General features: G+C 44.1%; 1 protein-coding gene across 7 annotated transcripts in view; it reads left to right on the top strand.

Moving 5' to 3' along the window:
* Positions 1-15,877, top strand: part of PPP1R12B (protein phosphatase 1 regulatory subunit 12B) — a 100,442-nt gene that overhangs the window by 11,526 nt on the left and 73,039 nt on the right. For all 7 annotated transcript variants that reach the window (XM_071768683.1, XM_071768681.1, XM_071768680.1 and 4 more), the window contains exons 2-3: positions 12,523-12,653; positions 14,540-14,658. In XM_071768683.1, coding sequence (XP_071624784.1) covers positions 12,523-12,653; positions 14,540-14,658 — 250 coding nt within the window. The remainder of the gene's footprint in view (positions 1-12,522; positions 12,654-14,539; positions 14,659-15,877) is intronic.

Below are 15,877 nucleotides of genomic sequence, written 5' to 3'. Positions count from 1 at the left end.
TAGACCATCATCTCAGCAAGCAGGGCTGTGGGGGGAGAGCCAAAATCCTTCCCTTGGACCAAGCTGAATAGCCTCTGGCTGGGATGAGAGGGAACCAGTGAGGGAAAGAGCAGTGTGTGACTACTTGTTGTTTCGTGTTCCTTTGGTCCTGGGTGGGATCTGACTCCTGTCTGCTCTTCCTGGGCACTTTCACCATGTGCTGGCTGCTCTGGCATCCCCTGGTGCATGTGCAGCTCCCCAGCAGCCTGGATGCTTCTGGGACCAGAGTGCTCCAGGGGTTTTGGACTGCCCTGGAGCTATGGAGCTTGTCTCCAGTCTCCTTGTCTCCCTACTTCCCTACCCACTGCCATTTCTTTCCCAGACTCTCTGTCCCTCACCTTCTCTCAGTCTAATCTGGGGAAATGCTGAAAGGCAGCAATAGTCCCCTGGAGCTCCTCAGAGCTCCTTTCCATCCAAGGACCTTTCTGTTCCTGGTTTGCAGCAGCCTGAATGGCTGTGTCTGACTGAACAGTTTTAGGTATTCTTGCAAAGGGTGGATTTCATCTTCACAGTTTGCACTTGCTTTTCTTTCCTTTCTTGGAGAACTGACAAACAGAATTTGACCTTCGCAGCCCTAAATGGTTTGTCTTTTAAATTGATATCACTTGAGTTATTCTGAACAAGCATTCCCTCACGCTGAAAAAGATAAGTGGTAAATATGTCTGTCTCTTGATGAGAGACTTCAGGACTGTGCCAGCCTGTATGCCAGAAGAGCCAAGGTTTAAACTTCAGAGCATATTGCACGAGTTATTTTTGATCCCTTATTAATAGCTGCTATAGGAGGAGTTCTATGTTTATGGCCAAATATTGTCTTTATAGATATTTTGAGTATTGAGTGCTCTGCAGTTTACAACTTGGTCCACAAAATCTATTATTTTCTTTTTAGTTTAGGTGCTATTAATCTCTAAGAAAATTGTTCAGCACTGCAGAAAGTGAACAAGGAACAAAGAATTGATTGTAGTCATTGGGAGGGAATCCATGTGCTGACATTATGCCCAGCTTCCTGCAAATTGTGCTGGTAACTTAAAAATTCAAGCCCTGTCCAGAACAAGAATTGCTGCATTAGGCAAAATAAGGTATCTGAATGTAATCTGATTCCAGGGTTATCCTTTAAAGTACGGTGATATGGTGCTGCTGAAGCCCTCAGAGTCTTGGAGATTTGGGGATGTCTGCTGCTGACAAAGCTACCAGCTCTTTTCTTTTATTTGTTGCTATGGCCTGGTCTCAGGTCCTCTCAGCACTCACCTCTTCTCCAGTTGCTCTCCTAATCCTTTGTCTTCTTTGAGCAGGGCCTTAGTAGTTCATCTGTTGTAAATGCTGAAAGCTGCAGCTCTTCCTCTGGCATTTGCTTGGGGTTTTTGCCATTTGCTTTCTTAGACCTGTCTGGGAGGGGCTGTGCAGTGCTGGGGGAGCTGAAGGCAATCTGCTGAGCTGAGGAGTTATCCAGGCATGGCTGGAAGAGATCATAGAAGACCTTCTGGTCCAGTCCTCTGCACTGAGGCACAACCAGGTTTATCAGAGCTGTTTTCAGAAAACAGGTAACTAATCCAATCCTAAACATCATCTCAAAGAGCTTGCCTGCATCTCCCTGGAAGCTGCTCCAGTGCCAGGCAAGCTGAGAGCTCTGGAAGCATCTCAGCCACTTCTGCTTTCTTCCAAGTGAAGTGAAATTCATTTGTTTTCTTCTGGTTGCAATTGCTTTCCCTTTCCTAACAGCCTTCTCACTACTGGAAGACTCAGTTCTCCTCAAACTTTAAATTTTCTTTTGCCTTGACACAGTCAGGTTGGTTTTATTTGACCTTTCCAACTGGCTGATGTCTTCTGAACTCGCCAGGAGCCTTGTTGTTCTCCTTGGGGTTTCCTAGGAGTATGTTGCTTCCACTGAACGTGGCACTTAAGTGGAGATCTCTCTAGACCAAGAATTCTTTTTTTCAGGGCCATACTACCAGCAGTTCTCTGTAATGCATCTCAGAATGAGATTTGCTTTCTTCTTCAGCAGCTCCCCACTGAGTCACTCAGCCAAGCTTTAATTACCCAGTGGGGATGGAGATGAGGGGATGGAAAAACAAAATTAGAAGTAATGCTGTAAATGATTAATACTGTAACAGTATATTTAGTAAATATTGTTTTGAAAGATTAAGACCCTAAGCAAGCAGTGTGCTCCCTGCAGTGTGGGAGCTGCTGGAGCCAGCAAGATGCCTTGGCCAGGATCTGACAGGAGTGGAGTTGCCCTCACATGATTGAGACCTGTCATCCAGCACCACGGTTGTTGGGCTTTCTTGAGCAGGTGATCCACTCTGATGCTAATTGGGCTCTTGGTGGTGGTTCAGGAGCTCATGGTACTTCCCCCACCCAAGCTTTGGCATCTGTAAGGAAGAGCTGGGCAGTACTGGCCTGGAGTGATTTTATTGCTTTCTCTGCAGCTGTCTTTCCATGTCTGAATAGTTAGGAGAAGACCTAAAGAGACTCTTCCCATAGAGGATTGTTTCCTGGAGTACAGGTTGCCCTGCCCTGCCTTCCTGCCCCATCTCACCCTTCTGGCAGGGCTGGTGCAAGTGGAGTAACCTTGATAAAGGGGGCTGAAAAGTGATATTTCTTTCTTTCTCCACAACTGACAAGGTTAGTTCACATTTGGCATTAGCAAAACGTGGCAGAGTCTCCATAGCCCTTTAAGACAACTGGGAGAGTGTCAGCCCTGGGCTGCAGGAGACCACATCAGTCTGGCTGAAGCTGGTCTAAGGTTGCATCTTGGAATTTTAGAGAATGTCTATGTACTGTAGCTGATGGCAGAAACCACATGTATATTTTGCTTGCATTGTAAAAGTGCCTCTAGGAACTGTGGTAAATAGGTGCAGTATTAGCTCTGGTGTAGCATCTGTAGGGTTGAAGAACAATGCAGTTGTTAGCACAACATTTCTTTGTCAAACAAACCTGCAGTAGCTAAATTTCCGTTTTCCACACAGAAGAGAGAGGCTTGTGAGCTTTCTAATTATGAAATGTAGAGTTATTTCTGGCAGGAGCTAAAATCTCTGTAATTTAAGGGCAGGATTTCACATATACTGTCTTGATCCAGTGCCAGAGAGCATGGGCTGAGTGGTAGAGAAATGACATACCTGGTGGTCAGAATGACTGAACTGGTGAGACTAGAAAAGCTAATGCTGCTCTACACCAGAAAACTGGCAGTCCCTGCTTTTTAGTGACAGAGAGACTTTATTTTTAGTGTTGGCAGTTGATCAAGTACTGGACTCATTTCAAGCTCTTCTCAGATGGTACAAAGCATTAGCCTCCAACTGCTGGTAAAATAATGGGTATTAAAAATGATGTTAGAATTCAGGGGATGAAGATGTTGAAAAGGAAGGGAGTAAAATGATAATCTAGATTGGATTTTAAAGTCAGTTCCACGTGGGCTGTCTCTGGTTTAGTGCTGTGTGTTCTGGTCTGTGAATGCAAATGGCAAAGCATCGACTGCAGAGGAAAACACTGTGGAAGTGGAAAAATCACTGTATTGGATCCTGTTTGAATGAGAGTCAAATGAAGTGTAGGTTGCTGGACACATGGGAGCACAAATAATAGGAGGCTGGAGATGTTGGCAGAGGGGGTTGATCTCTGTGGCTTTTTGCACAGTGAAATACTTATGTCTGTGATCCTTACTGGTCTTCTAAATTTGATTAGAAATTTTAAATGGGCAAAAAGACATCAATCCTGCATGCCTGTGCCTGCCATCCTAGCAGAAGTAAAAGCAGAGCAATGTAGCTTTCTTCCCATTTTCTTCCCATTTCAGTAACACGGGGTGTGAGTCTCTAACTGACCTTCTCTTTCTTCCCATCAGTGGTTCCTGTTTATCCCAAAGAAGCAGAGTGGAAGCTTTGGCATGCTGAGGGCTGCCCCAGTGAAACAGAGAGAGTGTCCCATGCAGCAGTGTTCAGCATTCACTGGCAGTACCATGGCTGCAGAGCTAAAGCAGAATTCCTGATAATTATAGGGAATTGCACAGACATTTAGCTGAGCCATCTATAGTCCAGTGTAGTAGAGATTTACCTCTGCCTCTTTTTAAATAAGCTCATGTCCCCAGTGCATATATGAAGGTGTGGAGTTTCAGAATGTGACTTCTATTCAAAGCATTTCTCCACTTGACATTTCATGCTGCTGTTTCATCTTGGAAATGCTATGTTCATGAAATAATTATGCCTTTGCACGTACTCCTGTCTTCCCTTGTGCTCTGCTGGGTTTTTTGTTGTGCTAATCATTCTAAGAGATTTGTTGTTGGTTTCTTTTGATGACTGGCATGGAGACTGCTGAGTACTTAGAGTTGTTGTGTGTTTTTTTCCAATGGAAAAATCTGACATAATCCATATCTCTCTTCCTGCTTGCATGAGAAGTATGACTCAACTGCTGTTAAAAAATGAAGCAATGTAGCTAAATAATCAGATGAGAAAATGATTAATACCCTTTTAATCTCATTTCCCTCCCTTTCCCCCTGCTCTCTTTAAGACCTCTTTTACCTCTTTCTGCTGGTTCCAATAGTGTCAGAATGAGATTTGCAGAAGGATTTTTTAAGCATACAGATTTTAAAACTGGGCTTGTGGTACAGAAGCACCTGTGCAGGATATCCTAGTATCTAAAGCCAGGGCTGAGAAGAGAGAGGGGAAGGAACAGAGCTCCATGTTTTTGCAGAAGCAGCAGTGAGAACTGTTTGGTGTTCCCAGCCTCACTGACGAGTTTAATCTCTGCTGCTGGAGATAGAGCATCACTTGGAAGTGGAATTTTTGGTAGTGTTGGTTATGACAGATGCCCATTAAGAGCAGAGCTGTGATCAAGAGACACAATGGCAAGGTCATACCTTCCAGTGCTGACAATAGCTCGTGGTGACAGTTGCAAGGCTATTTTGGGAGTGCTTTTCTCTTTGTTTTCTGTGAACTCCTCTCTCGGTGTTCCCAGATTTAACCCTGGTGCTGGTGGCTGCCATTGGGCTTGATTTCCTTTGCTGTGCTTGGTGACATCATGGATTTACTCTTACTTTGCATTCAGTGGGACTCCCTTCATCTCCTGCCTAACCTTGTTCCATATATTTTAGACTTATGACAGGAGAACATTAGAGAACTAAGTCTTGTCATTTAATCCCTTTGACTGTGACCTGTGTACTGGGGCAGCAGGATTTAACTGCCCAGAGAATTCTTCCAGCCCAGAGTATTAACAGTGAATGTCACTGCTGGTGTCAGTGTCATCCTGTGGCTGGCAGTAACTTTTCAAGTGTTTCTAAAACCCCTCAAAATGCTCTAGTTGCACTAATTGTTTATCATGAGGTTGTGATAAAGAAAATAATCCCAAGCCTCAGGTTAAGGAGCTACCTGGTAAATCTCAGCTCTTGGGGGTTTCTCATGTGTCTGCTGTTAATCCACTGGGGGTGGGATTCATCTCACCCTGGTGTGAATGGGTTCATGCTGGTCTGCAGGCAGTGGGAAAGCACAGGTACTGTGAGGCAACCCCCTCTGGGGACATCTGTTTCTTTACACTTTGAAAACATGGATGAAATAAATCCTGTGCAAGGCAAGGTGTGGGAACATATGGCTGGGGCAGGGGGGACCCTGGCAACTTTGACTTAAACCTACAGAAGCTGTTGGGGGGCATCTTGGGTTGAATTCCAGGCTGTATTTGTATGCACACAGGGAATGTTCTGCTTTTAGTTTAGTGGGTTTTATGACCTGTGTTCACTCTGGCTCTTCATTTAGCTTGAAGAAAGCCTTTTTATCATTTTGAGTCTGATGTCAATCTGTCTGATCTTGTAAAAAATGGTCCCAGTGGTAGTGTTAGGAAAGGGTGTGCTTGGTTTGTATGAACAAAACCCACTTTTGTCACCCTCTATCTTATGCAGAATCTTCTGTAGCTCATGGGTGGTGCAGCCTTTCCATCCAAATGAGTCCAGGACAGGCTTCTAGCATGAGAACATTATTCAGGAGGAGAAAACCAGGGGCTTGGGCAAATAAAGCATATAAGCAATGGAGGTGAGTCAGTTCTGGATCAGAGTGGATGCAGACACAGGACATGAGTCTGTGTATGCGACTTCTTCCCCACCACTGCCAAGTGCCCTGGATTTACAAAGAATAAATGTGAGTGTTTGTATATATGTGGATATGTGCACACTTACGCAGAGCAAACACAAGCACAGCCTGGAAAGCTGATGAGAATGCACTTCAGGCCTTCCTTGGGCAGGAGGAATTGCACTGGGAGTCTCCTGAGCTCCTTTCCAGCTGCAGTGATTCAGTGGGCTGCACGTTGCTACCTGAGTGACACTGCTGAGTCCTCACTGAACAGTCACAGATGGTCCCTATTCTGGTGATCTTGTAGTCTAAAATACAAACTGGCTCACCATATGGAAGAATGGAGTGTCTTTCTGGGCAAACTGGTATGGAGAAGGGTCCTGAAGGTGAGTGTGAGAATGCCATAACCATGGCTGGGGTTGTATGGAAGAATCTCAGAGGTGTTGTTAATACCTAAGAGTTACAGAAGTTGGGATGAGTGATGGAACTGAGGGAGAGAAACCGTGTCAGGAGAGGGCTGGATGTGTAAAGAGCTTTGGAGATGGTATCAGCACTTGATTTCTGGATTGGAGGAGAATCTGGTAACATAATAATGGGGGATTTCATGAGCAATCTAATTTTGCATAGGCCAAGAGATATCATATGCTGGGGAGGCTCAGGAGACAAATTCTGGAGTAATTAAGAAGAGGTGAACCATGGCCTCTACTGGCCTGCTGTCTCTAGTACTTTAAAGTGTTTAAAAAGGCCAGCATGTGTCTGCCTGGCTGGTTTATGGGTTGTAGTTATGTGTGACAAGTGGAGCTGCCAAGTATGATTTCTATATGGGAACCATGAAGATTGCTACCCAAGAATCTGACATGGTAGGATTACAAGATTTTCTCTCATCTGCAGAGAGAACTCACCGAGATAGGGTTCTGTCACAAGACTGATGTATTCATAGTAGAAACACATAACACAGAAGCCAAGCATATAGCCCTTCTTTTCCCTTTTTGCATCTTTTCTCTGTCCTGAGAAAATGCAGAGGTTCTCTCAAACCCTGACCAACCTGAGAGATCACCAGGGATTTAAACACCGCCCGAATTAAAACCGTGGTTAGCAGTTATTACAGGTTTCACGGCTCACTTTGATTCTAAAACTCTTGTATACACAGGGCTGCTATTTTATTACAGGATCGAGTGACTCTGGGTGATGTGACAGTGTTTGTAAACTAAATATTGACTCAGTGGGGTTGCAGTTAGCAGTGCAGGATGCCCTCAGCCCACGTTCGAGGCGCTACCGGACACGGTGCTGCCTCTGCCGCCCAGGAGCTCTGGGGCTGAGACCCTGATGGGAACTGTTCTGCCTGGAAACACTTCCACTGAATGTTGTTCCTGTGTTTTTATGTTAAGCCACCAGACCAGTGGTGAGAAAATGGTTGCCTTAATGTGGGCGCCCGTCACAGGAGTTGCTGATGTGCACTCATTGCTACGGCTTCTGTGTTCTTCTGGGTCTGCAGCCACCCCTCTTTCTCCATGGAGAGGCCAAAAGGTGTGGGGTTTTTCTCACTCAGCCAATCCCAAGCCATTTCTTGGGAATCTGTCACGTGGTTTAGTTGCTCCTATCCTGTACATAGTGGGAATGTAACACCAGTCATAGGCTGGGGGGTTGCTAAATGTAATGCACCCCTAGAAAATGATCAGCATTGTACTGTTTACACCTTGTTGGAGCTCCATTCTTGGTCCTCTGAACATTTCAGTCTCATTCCATCTGGCTCAAATTACTCCCTTCTTCCTATCTCTGTCGTATGGGGGATGCCCAGGAGATATGCAAACCAAAAACCTTGGCAGGCAGTTGGAGCTGCTGTGTTGCTGATACTCATCAGGAGATTGAGGCTTGTGTGTTCTGTATGCTCTGAGGAAGAAGCAAACACTAACACCATATAATAATGAGGTTTCATTCAAGATAAAGATCAGATTTTGTCTGGTTGTTGAGCAAGCCTTGCCAGATGAGCAGAGTTTTGCAGAGCTGTTCTGTAAGGTTTCCTGGTGTCCCCTGTTTTGAGATTGCAATGTAAACTTCATGCTTGAAAGAAGAATGCCTTGGCCTTAGCTACTGGCAACAAAGAAATATGCAGCGAGTGTCCCTGGCTGTAAAGGGCTACACCTGTTATCCAAGAGGGGGAAGCTAATATGTCATATCTGCAAATTTTAGAAACTGAGCACTTCCTCCCTATGGAAAAACTGCTAAATGCTGGGCCTCTGCCAGGAGCTGAAGGAACACCATGAGCTGTGGATGGAGACTTGCCCAGCAATGCCCAGGATTTAAATCCTATGAGCCAACTTTCTTTGAGTGGTTGGTGGGTAATTCTGGGCACTGGATGCACTTTGTATCAAAGACTGCTAAAACTGTAATACATTAGTGCTGTTCCAGGAGCCCTTGGAGCTCAACCACTGCCAAGAAAAATACAAGGATGGCAAAAGTTCAGCCTGCTGCAGATCTCCGATGAGAGGGAAAGATAGTCACCACCTCTTCCCACCCTGCTGCCTTGCCTTGAAGGTTTTATTTTGTCTTTTACAGAGAAAGAAGATAAAGAAGGAATTAAAAATGCAGGGACAAAAAGGCTGTGCCCTGGAGTTAGCCTTGTGTTTGGCCTCTTCTGCTGTTACCAAGCAGCTGAGGGTTACCAGTGCTTAAAACTGAAAGAGTTAGGCCTGTCCATCTGTGTATTTTTCTTTATGGAAAGCTAGTTTCTTTCCCTCTTTTCCCTCTTTTCCCTCTTTTCCCTCTTTTCCCTCTTTTCCCTCTTTTCCCTCTTTTCCCTCTTTTCCCTCTTTTCCCTCTTTTCCCTCTTTTCCCTCTTTTCCCTCTTTTCCCTCTTTTCCCTCTTTTCCCTCTTTTCCCTCTTTTCCCTCTTTTCCCTCTTTTCCCTCTTTTCCCTCTTTTCCCTCTTTTCCCTCTTTTCCCTCTTTTCCCTCTTTTCCCTCTTTTCCCTCTTTTCCCTCTTTTCCCTCTTTTCCCTCTTTTCCCTCTTTTCCCTCTTTTCCCTCTTTTCCCTCTTTTCCCTCTTTTCCCTCTTTTCCCTCTTTTCCCTCTTTTCCCTCTTTTCCCTCTTTTCCCTCTTTTCCCTCTTTTCCCTCTTTTCCCTCTTTTCCCTCTTTTCCCTCTTTTCCCTCTTTTCCCTCTTTTCCCTCTTTTCCCTCTTTTCCCTCTGTCCCAGGGATGAAGGGGTATCTGTCTGTCTGATGTTATTTTTTTCAGTGTTCCCGAGGAACCCTACATCGTAGAAAAGAACCTTGCATAGTGATAGATCCTCTCGGGTTGCTAAACTTATCCACTCTCCTAAATTTAAGGTTGGAGGATTAATAGTACTTAAGAGGTCACATCTACTGCTTTTACTTCCTCTTTGTCCTTTTCTCCTTCCTCCAGTAACCTCAGGTAACCCATTGTGCTTAGCCAAAAGATGAACTTTACCCTCTGAATCTCAGAGAATGCCTTTTTCTTATGTGGTGTTTTGCAGTGCTTAATTTTGGAAGATGTGCACAGTAAAACATTCAGCAGAATTTCTGGAGAGGTATCAGCAGTCAGGGCTCTCAGAAATTCTAGGTGGGCAAGTTGTGTGCCCTGAGTCCCTTCTAAACAGTGAGAATTTCTGTTCTTTAATTTATAGCTTGGTAAAATGATGCCATGTATGAAACTATTAATGCCACTAAGGTGTGTGCAGGTATGAATTCTGTGATAACATGGAAGTGTTAATCAGTTTTTACTCTAAGAGTATACATAGAAATACATTGCAACCACTAAAAGCTGCCATTTTATCCATCATAAATTTTTTCCAATATTCTTCAAGGTTAGATCTTCAGAAATCCCCAGCTTTCCCCATTGGCTCAGTTACTGCTCTGAGATATATTAAATATGGGATAGCTTATTAACATACAAGTAGTGCATTGTTTTAGAGTGTCTGATTAAAAATTGGAGCAAATAATGCTGGGCCTGATAGTTTCTTACGTGAGACAACGATGAGGTTTTTGGAGCTGCACAGAGCTTATTCTGTACCTCTGTTAGTTGAATGCCATTTTCTAAAACTCCTTCTCCACCTCACTTTTTGGAAGTTTGGCCAACATAACTAACAGCATGTAATGTTACAAAAATGAAGAAAAACAAATCAGTATTTGAGGCAGGCAAAAAGTCCTACCTGCTGATAATGTCAAGGCAGCCTCAAGTCATTTAAGAATCCGCTTGTGTTACTCAGCTCTGGGCTGGTTTCTATTCTTATGTCACTAACTAGCACTGAAATAAATATTTGGCAAGCAGCGTCACATTGCTGATCACATATCTTGAGCAGCAGCATTTCATGGTGTGTAGGTGCAGTGAACAGAGGGCTGTTTTCCTTAGATACTGAAGAAGACGTTGCTGCTCCTGCCGGACTCAGCACCCCTCTGCTCTGACTCTGTCTTCTCCGTGGTGAATGCAAAGCAAAGCATGAAATGAGTTATAGTTCCCCTGGGGCAGCAAGCAAATGCCTGCTGCTGTCAGCACCCATGTAGCTTTGTCACTTTGTCATCGTTTTATCTCCTCAGAAGCCAGGCGAGTCAGATTACTGGAGAATTCTCTGGAGGAACAGGTGGGGTTTGATCCCATTATCCTCTCTGTTTCTAGCGTGCATTCCATAGAAACCACACGGGATGGGGACCAGCAGGGCAACGAGGCAGAGGCAGAAATGTAAAAGCAGGGCAGGGGGGGCTGGGCTCCCTCAGCATCCCAGCAGATCCTTCATTTTGGACTCCAGTATATCCAGTGACTTCAGCAAGAGCTGGTCTTTTCCCTTGGCCAGTGCCTGGTATGTGCAGCTGTAGTGGGTGTATTCGGGTGGTTTAAATGATAAACAGTGTAAATATAATTCTCTATCAGATACATACAAAGCTCACAATATAGAGGCATTCTTGAGTCTAAATTTAGATTTACACTCACACTGTCAGTACTACTGAAACAAATGCAGTAAGTATGCACAAGCATGGAATGTCTACCTCACTGTTTTTTCAGAGCTGTGCTGATAAAATTCTTTTTTGAGGCTATAATTCTATAGTCAGCCAGAAGTGATTGTGCTCTAAAGGAACCACTGTGTGGGTGAACTTTTTTCTTGGCTATTCTAAGAGCAATATGCTTTTACATGAAGTCAGTCTTATTTAAGAAGTGATATGCAAATTCTGTGTTCTCAGGTCAAGATATAAATAACTCATCAATAACATTTTGAGTGTAATTTATCTGGGGTGTGCTCAAAGTATATCACAATAATGGTGGCAGTAAAACACAGGGTAGTCCTGAGCTTTGCAGACTCAGAGTTGAATTCCCAAAAAAATACTCCTTGAGCTGAAAAGGGATTGTGCTGAAAAGGGATTGTTCTGTTCCTCTGTGTATCCATTCCCTCCTCTGTGTGCATGGCATTCCTACCTTCCTACTGCATTTGAAAAGACTGTTATGGAAATAAGCCACTAACAGATTTGTTTTGCATAATTTGCAGGATTAGGGAAACCAGGAGTCCCTTCTAGACTATGTCTGATAATTAATCACATGTATATTCAGCACTCATTAATTCCCCTGTGCAGTGGGGATATTCTGCTGGTGTTTCCTGTTCTCATCACCTGAGAGATGTATGAGCTGTTGCAAGAAAAATTCTCATCTAGTAAGAACAGTTACCCAGTGCAGTACCCCAGTTACCAGACTGGCTGGGGAGTCTCCATCCTTACAGATGGGAAAGCAAGCCCTGAACAACCTGATCAAACATCTGATTTAGCCCAGCTTTGAGGAGGGGGTTGCAATACATGATCTAAATAAAAGAGGACCTAAGGCTGGTGGTAGAACCTGGTTTCCATCCCCTTTCCCATCCCTAACCATATCTGACCCCATTGTGCTTGGACCAGGGATTCCTCTGACTTCAGTGTGATTCAGTCCCCAATAGTTTTGGGTTGGGTTGTTGGATTTTTTGCAGTGCCTGAAATGATCTAAGGGACATCCCCCAGAGCTGGCCTTACAGGTTGGAGTTGCTTCGTGCCTAAGGGTAGAGGTGTTGATGGACTGGGCAGGGTGGATAGAACCAGCTCAGGAGCAGTCTCATCCATTCTGGCGTTGGAGCAGTCCTTGCAGTAAACTATTTCTAGAATGATGCTTGTGCTTTAGTGGCAGAGGGTACGATTAAAGCAGCCTAGAGGAGAGCAAGGAAACATGCTGACAGTTCTGTGTAGGCACAGTCAGGACTTGGGTGCTTTAACCTGCTCTGTGTCCTTTCCCAGAGTCCTGGAGCTTGCATTTTCCAGTGTTTGCCAAGTACCTGTATGAGGAGTTAGTTTTCTGGAGCATGCTTCCTTAGAGGCAAGAGGTTTAAAAGGTTTTGCTCTAACACCAACATTTTTTTTCTTTTTTTTTTTCTCTTCAATCCTTCCCTCCCCTGGATGTCTCTGTTCCCCCTCAGGCCTGTATAGATGAGAACCTGGACATGGTGAAGTTCCTTGTAGAAAATGGAGCTAATGTGAACCAGCAAGATAACGAGGGCTGGACCCCTCTCCATGCAGTGGCATCGTGTGGCTATCTGAACATAGCAGAGTGAGTGAGTTTCAGGCTGTTTTGGGTATTTTTAACACTTTCCACATCTCCATCTCTGAAACAGGCACCCGGGCGATTGGTGCTCTCAGACTTGCACAACATCGTGGGAAGCAGTGCTGGAAATAGCTGCATTTCTTCTGCCCCTGAATTCTTAATTTGTGAGGATTAGGGTGGAGCCTACAGCTGGTGGCCTTTTGCTTGATCCCAGCACACTGTCTTGTGATTCATTAGATACTCCAGCTCAAATACCAAGCAAAAAGAAAAACCCAAGGGCTGTGGGGCAGGCACACTACCAGAGATGTGCAGTGAGGCACAGCCCTGTGCACCTCCTTCAGCAGCCAGCCCATGGGAAAACTGAAGTATTACCAAAGAGCAATCTGGGATTCTGTTCCTCTAACTGAAGGGAGTTCTCTCTGCAAAATGTGCATGAGTGTTATGACATGAATGTGGCTGTTCTGGTGTAACCCCTAGACAGTAGATAGAGGGCATGCTATGAGCAGTGCCAAGGGGAACTGCACCAGTGCTTACCTTGATCTGAGGCCCTGCAAAGCCTCCAGGTTTTCTGCTCGTAGCCAGACCTGTGTGAGCAGCAAGGTAGTTATGAAAGAAATACCACGTTCAGGGCTTCTCCGTCACAAACATCCCAAAAGCATAATTTTCTTTCTTCAAATTCAGATCTGATGTTTCTGTTTCTTGCATGACTATCTGACAAAGTAGATAAAAGTAGCTACTTGTTACTTATCTCACTTAAAATTAGAGCATTATCTTGTTGATCTGTTTTGTTTTGCTTACAACACAAGATTCTGGGCTCAGTTTGGAGGTAACCAGGTGAAATTCTGTGGCCTGCTATAGGGAGATAAAATAGCCTAGTGAGTACAAACATAAAATACATAAGAAGGAAGAGACAATAAATTAAACCAGGAGTTTCATCCAGTAACTGTTCAAAGAAAAGCAGTAACCTGCTCTAAGTGACTCTCAATAAAGATTTTCTTGGCACAGTTTCTCATTATGGGGTTTGAAATAACATTTTGCATCTCATCTGAGTGTTCATTATGCACACAAAGGACTAACAGTCTGTCTTGAAGAAGATACTGATAACAAACTGCTTGCTCTGCCCCAACAAGTTGCTTTGGGACTTTGAGAGTTGCTCAAATACATGACCTTGAGTGTCAGAATAGCTGGAACCAAAGAACAGGCAAATGTAAATGGTAATTTCCCACCTGAAATAATTTTTCTGGCATAAAGGCTGCATTATAGGTTAGAAAATTAAGGAAAACACAGTAGCACTTCATAACAAAACCAACTAACCAAAAAGAAATCCTCTGTGTGTTGTACTCCTGGAACAATTCTTAACTTTGGACAATCTTTATCAGGTTGTTTTTTCTTCTTTCCAAATACTAGTTATTAAATGAAACATACTGTTCTTTACAGCTACCAAAAACGTGCCAAACTTGCATACTGTAGCTATTGATCAAAAGCAATGAAAAAAATTTAGCAACCTCAGCCTCCTAGAATTCTGTTTTTAAAAAAATGCTTCATTTACTTCCCAGAATTTTACCAGTTACAAGATGTATGAGCCAAAGAATATATTAATTGTTCTTGAAGGAAATTTTGGTATAGTTATAAAAAGACATATTTGAAAATTGATGATGGCTTGGCTTAAGATTATATTTTTAATTTTTTTTTTTTTTTTAATGAGCACAATTGATCAGATTAGTGCAAGAACATGGGGTATTTTACTGACTATAGGGAAAAAGTGTAAGGTGCTCATTTGGGAACTGAACAAGAAAGTCAGGTTGTTTGTTCTGCTACTTGGCTTACTGCACAAGTTGCAGTGAGTCCTGCACACGAGGGCTAACAGGGTGCTGTGGGTCTCCTTCCCACAGGTTCTTGCTCAGCCACGGTGCCAACGTGGCCGCTGTCAACAGCGAAGGGGACGTCCCGTCCGACATCGCCGAGGAAGCAGCCATGAAGGACCTGCTCCTGGAGCAAGTAAAGAAACAAGGTAAATCAGTAGGAGGAGTGAGTAGGTAAGAGTTAGACCTTTAAGAGTTTCTATACGAAAATTCTGTTGCCTTATGTCTGTAGGTGAAGAGATCTGAAATCTGGCCCAAGAGGCAGCAGACAAATTTTGCTTTGGTAGCGGAACAGTGGAACAAATGCAGAAGGTTTGTGGTGTGCAGTCTTTGTCCTTAACAGTTCTCCAAAGCAAGGCACCACAGTACTGAAACCTGATTCATTAGATCTGTTTGATTTAATTCTGCCCTCTGGTATCAGTGAAAGGTCTTTTTTCACTAAGGCTTGATAATGCAGTGGTGAGATTTACAACCCTGCCAAGAGCAGGAACTGATCGTGCCTGGCCTGGAGTCATCCTTCCCTTGACTCCTGCAGCTCTGCCATTTCCCTTTCCTCATCAGGTGTCCCTGTCTGAGGGGCTGCAAAAACATCCCCGGTAGAAGAGACATCCTGGTCTGTGAACCTTTTGTTATAATTAAGAAATGCTTCATCAGTATAAAATTTTCTTCATACTCATAAAATTAAGCTGTGAGCAGTCAGGTGTCTGTACATATGTATGAGAAGTTTAAATCATAAAATCCCAGACTAGTTTGGGTTGGAAAGGACCTTAAAGCCCACCCAGTCCCAGCCCCCTGCCAGGGGCAGGGACACCTCCACCAGCTCCAAGCCCCATCCAACCTGGAGCCTTCAACACTGCCAGGAATGGGGCAGCCACAACTTCCTTGGGCAACCTGGGCCAGGGGCTCAGCACTCTCATAGTGAAGAATTTCTTTCTGATTTCTAACCTAAATCTCCCCTCTGGCAGTTTAAAGACATTGCTTCTTGTCCTACCACTACTTGCCCTTGCAAAAACTTCCTTCCTAAACATTCTGTGTATGAAGTTCCCCAAGAATGTGTTTGAAGGATGCATTTTTCTCTGCTAGGTGGGAAGTGATGAACTGAGGCAAACTGAGCTGATATAAACCACACTATCCACAGGGGAGATGTGTGGACTGCATACTTAGTCTGGAAAAGAGAGGATGGACAGAGAGATCTCACTGCTGTGCTCTACTGCCTTGAGGGAGGCTATAGAGGCAGTGGAGCCAGTCTTTTCTCAGAGCTGCAGAGTACTAGGATGAGAAGAAAAAGTCATAGGTTTGAACAAGGACATGATGGTTGTATATATATATATATATATATATGGGGAAAAAAATGTTTCCTAGGGAAAT

The sequence above is a fragment of the Heliangelus exortis genome, chromosome 25 (assembly GCF_036169615.1).
Source record: "Heliangelus exortis chromosome 25, bHelExo1.hap1, whole genome shotgun sequence".
Classification (NCBI taxonomy): Eukaryota; Metazoa; Chordata; class Aves; order Apodiformes; family Trochilidae; genus Heliangelus; species Heliangelus exortis.
The sequence above is the reverse complement of the archived record's forward strand: the minus strand, read 5'-3'. Positions and strand labels throughout refer to the sequence as shown.